The 4,111-nt window shown below is 42.3% G+C and overlaps 1 protein-coding gene across 1 annotated transcript; it reads right to left on the bottom strand.

Annotated features, from left to right (window-relative positions):
• Nucleotides 1-2,689: 2,689 nt before the first annotated feature.
• Nucleotides 2,690-2,980, bottom strand: LOC133098294 (large ribosomal subunit protein eL37-like). The gene has a single exon (XM_061201069.1). It carries the CDS (start codon nt 2,978-2,980, stop codon nt 2,690-2,692), a length of 291 nt encoding a protein of 96 aa, XP_061057052.1.
• Nucleotides 2,981-4,111: the final 1,131 nt, after the last annotated feature.

Genomic DNA, 4,111 nt, shown 5'->3' with positions numbered 1-4,111 from the left:
GTATTACTAAGCCCGAACATTTATTCGTGCTTCTTAGCTTACTGAGAAGCTAGCTTCTCATCAATTTCTCACTATCACCTTTCAAAGGAGCTTGTACTGTTATCCCTCTTTTACAGATAAGGAAAGTGAGCCCCAGCAGGGAGGTCAGGCTCTCACAAGATCTCACAGCTAAGAAGATATTAGGATCACCCTTCCAAATGGGCAAAGAAAACGTTCAGGATGCTTGAGGAACCCAGCGTGCTTACACAACAACAGCTAGGATGTTTCAAGAGTGAGTCTCACCTGTTTTTGTGTGTGAGCTCTGCAGTTGTCACTCCCCAAGGATTGCTGAGAACACCCGTCACATCTGTCAGCACAGCTCCCATTACAGCTCGTAAGGAAGGGCCTATTATGGGGTTGTTAGTCATGCACGTGTTGCTCTTGGTGATCAGCTCAATACAAACCTCAGCCAAGAACCCAGCTTTCCTCACCAGTCTTGTAACTCCTGTAAAACGTGGAGTGAATTTTTCCTTGGTTGGGTTCCCTGCTCACGATAACATTTCCTTGACTTCTGAGTTTGTACCATTTCCTTTGGGAGGGCTGTTGCCTTGGCCATTCAGATCACTTGATGATCTGATTCTGCTTCTTCTAATTCACATTCTCATCAGTTCCTTTCTCTCTGTGTCTGGGCTTCTTTCTTTTTTCTGCAAAATTAGAGATCTTGTTGAGTCATTTCCTAAAGATCTATTAAACCATCCTTCCTCTCCACCTCCACACTCACGGTCTTAGTCCAGATCTTCTCCATCCATCCTGTAGACAAGGATAAGTGCAACAGCCTCCGAAGGGTCACCTGGCTTCCAATCTCTCGCCTATTATTAGCCCACACTTATCTTCCTAGAATGCACGTCTGACTGTGTCACTCCCCTGCGGTGGCTCTCCACTGACCCATGATAAAATCTATACTCCTCAGAGGGGCCATCAGCCAGATCAATGTAGTCATCATTCCCCAAATTTGTCACATTCTTTCATTCCTCCCTACCTTTGCCCACACCCTTTCCTCCCTAGGAGTGTCCTCTTCTCTCTTGTTTTTTTAGGAGCACTTCTAATAATTCCTCAAGGCTCAATTTTTATGCCATCTTTTCTATGTAGCCTTTTCTGATATCCCTAGTAAGAATGAATCATTTCTTCTTTGTGCCTGCGTGATATTTTATACCCATGACTCATTCATTCATTTTTATATTTATTGCCTTATCAATCAGTTATTGAGCAGAAAATACATTATCAGGCAGTGATAATTCCAGGGAAGGGGTAAGGGTGTTAGGGAAGTGAGTGATCTATACAAAGACATCTAAGACTTTATCTTTACTCTTAAGGAACTGCTGGTTGGGACATGAGACACAGAAATCAATAACTTTAGTACAGCTTATTAAAAGATTTGATGAAGATGTGAACAAAGGGTTGTGGGATTACGGAGAAGGCGGCAGACTAATTCTGAAAATCAGGGAGGGTTTCACGGAAAGGCCCAATTGAGTTGGGCCTTTAATTTATTTGTTCAGATTTATTAAGGACTTGCTAGCTGTCAGAGACATTCACCTATGAGTTACATGATGGGCGAGAGAGAACTTGGCAGTGAGGAAGGATGCAGAGAAAGCAATTGCAGCAGAGAAAGGAGCCTGGGCAAATGCATAGACTTGTGAAAGGTCATGGAAAGGGAGGGATTTTGTGTGGCTAGAGCTCAGGAAGCACTGGGAAAGGGAGAAGAAATAAGGCTAGGAGAGTAGGCACCAGACTGTGAATGTTTGTCTACAATTACGGCAAACTGTTTGGACTGTGTCTCTGTAAGGCTTGTTTTGTCACATTTCAGTGTGTCTCACAGATAGTTATGCCCTATGCTGTCTCTTCTACTACACCGTGAGCATCTTGTAGGCAGAGGCCATAGCTTCTAAATCTTCAGGACCCAGCTCATTGTGTGGCATATAACAGGCACACAGTTAATCTTTGTTGAATTAATAACTTTAACTCCATAACTTTCTTTAGTAGGAACTTGGTGTCATGTGTTTTGAGATTTATTTATATTTTGGCTACTATTCCTCATGAGCTGCTATGCTGCATGGGACCCCTCCGGTGTTAATTTATAGGGTAAAGTTTATGGGTTAAGTGGACCCAGAATACATGTCATCCAAGGCAGCCTGAGGCAGCCAAGAGAGCCTGCATCATGTTTAAGGGGAGCCAAAGCTGTGACTCTGGGAAGACTAAGTTGAGTATCAAGATCAAGTGTAGATGTCAACTCTCAAATGTGAGTAAGCATCGAGAGGCAGAAAGGGGAGAAGTGGGAGGGTGGAGCATAGTGCCAGGATGAGTGAGGCCAAGGGGTCCAGAACCAAGGAGGTGACCAAGAGGAAAGTGCTGAGGCTCCTGATGGGTGGCATGTGGTACCTGATGGATGGCATAGAAAGCTAAAAGCGGGTTTATTGCTCAATCATCTTGCAAATATTTCCAGATTTTTATTTGCTTCCGCAGTTATTTCTTGACAAAACTAGTGATCAGCAGATCTATTACAAATTGGTCCCTAGGTACATTCCAGAGCCATTAATTTAAACTGTCAATTTGAATATTATAGTTTTAATTTTTAATTTTTTCTAATAAGCAGTAGAATGACTTTTTTGTTTGTTTGATTTTTAAACCAGAACATTTATTGCATGACTAATCATTAAGACGAACTGGATGCTGCAACAGCTGCCCTCTTGGGTTTAGGTGTGGTTCCTTCACAGAATCCATGCCTGAATGTGTGGTATACAATTTTTAGGTGCCTCATTCGACCAGTCCCGGTGGTATTTCGTCTTTTAGCTTTAGCACTCCAGTTATGCTCTCTCTTTCTCTTGGCAGTGTAGCCACATTTGCCACAGTTCGACTTCTGAAGGTGGTAGACCTTAGAGCCACAGCGGCACAACGCGTGCGTCTTATTCCAACGCTTTCCAAACGATGACGTTCCCTTCATCATCTCACTTCTGCTGCTGAGACCAAAGATAGAATAACTTTTTAAAACAGAAATTTTATCTGGAACCCAGCATAGAACTCAAGAGGACATAGTGTAAACTTTCAACAATTAGTAGAGAATACTTCACTGTAGAACTCCTGGAGATCTTAGAGCAATCCTAGAACTCTGCAGAGCTCAGATAGAAAACCACAGGCCTAGAGATCAAGGTCAGTTCTCACACATCCTTGAAAGCTTGAATTTAAGAAACAAGTGCCTGAAAGTACGATGTTGCCTTCCTTCTTGCAAATGCATCAAAACTTGAAGGATTTTTTTAAAAGCATTTATCCCATTGCTGAATGGGAATCAAGGCAGTTCTGGGTTATTTCTTCAGAAAGAAATGGTAAATTTGAGTTCTGTGTTTCTATTTTTAGTCTTTTCACATCACTCCATACCCTTACCACAAAGTGCAGTATGCACTCCCTGTACAGTAATGCGTGAGACATGAGAATGGATCACCATGCAGACCATGAACTTCATTGTCCATTGTGTTGTGAGCACACCTGATAGGGTGGGAAAATTCATTTATTTGCAGAATGACTTACTTTGTGAAGGATGCTCACAGAAGGGACCAGAAAAGTGAGCCAACAGAAGGAGAGGACCCACCCAACTAGTTAGAGAACTCCAAGAAGTCTCTTTAGAGCGTTGAGGCAGCAGCAACACTTGGAACCTATGGGTTGCATTCATCAGCTTGCCCAGAGACTTGAAAGTAAGAGAAAAGGGAAAGATCACATAGTCTATTCTGAAGGAGCCATACAGAATCCTGTTTCTCCTGTTCTACTGCTAAAGGCTTTCAAGGATATGGAGAAAACCTAGTGATATTATTTCCAGGCTATGAAATAAGTAGACACTGGACAAAGATCTTTCTTTCTGACTTTTAAAGTGAAGTAGAGAGAGCATAGGTTTTGGACTCAGGATCCGTGTTTTCCAGGTTTCAATTCCAGTATAGAGTCTTCTTTGCTATGTGACCTTGAGTTTGTAACATGGGTTTCCTGTGCCTCAGTTTCCTCCTATGTACAGTGAAAATGAGGGTTCCTTTAGCCATCAAAAATGTGAAATGAATGAGACATAGTTTCTATCATCAAAGACCTCCCAATT

Source organism: Eubalaena glacialis, chromosome 9, assembly GCF_028564815.1.
Source record: "Eubalaena glacialis isolate mEubGla1 chromosome 9, mEubGla1.1.hap2.+ XY, whole genome shotgun sequence".
Classification (NCBI taxonomy): Eukaryota; Metazoa; Chordata; class Mammalia; order Artiodactyla; family Balaenidae; genus Eubalaena; species Eubalaena glacialis.
This window is presented reverse-complemented; position numbering and strand designations above follow the sequence as displayed.

Bases quoted from the DNA above. Each gene is read 5' to 3' on its own strand.
- LOC133098294 (XM_061201069.1), bottom strand. From the start codon at position 2,980: ATGATGAAGGGAACGTCATCGTTTGGAAAGCGTTGGAATAAGACGCAC.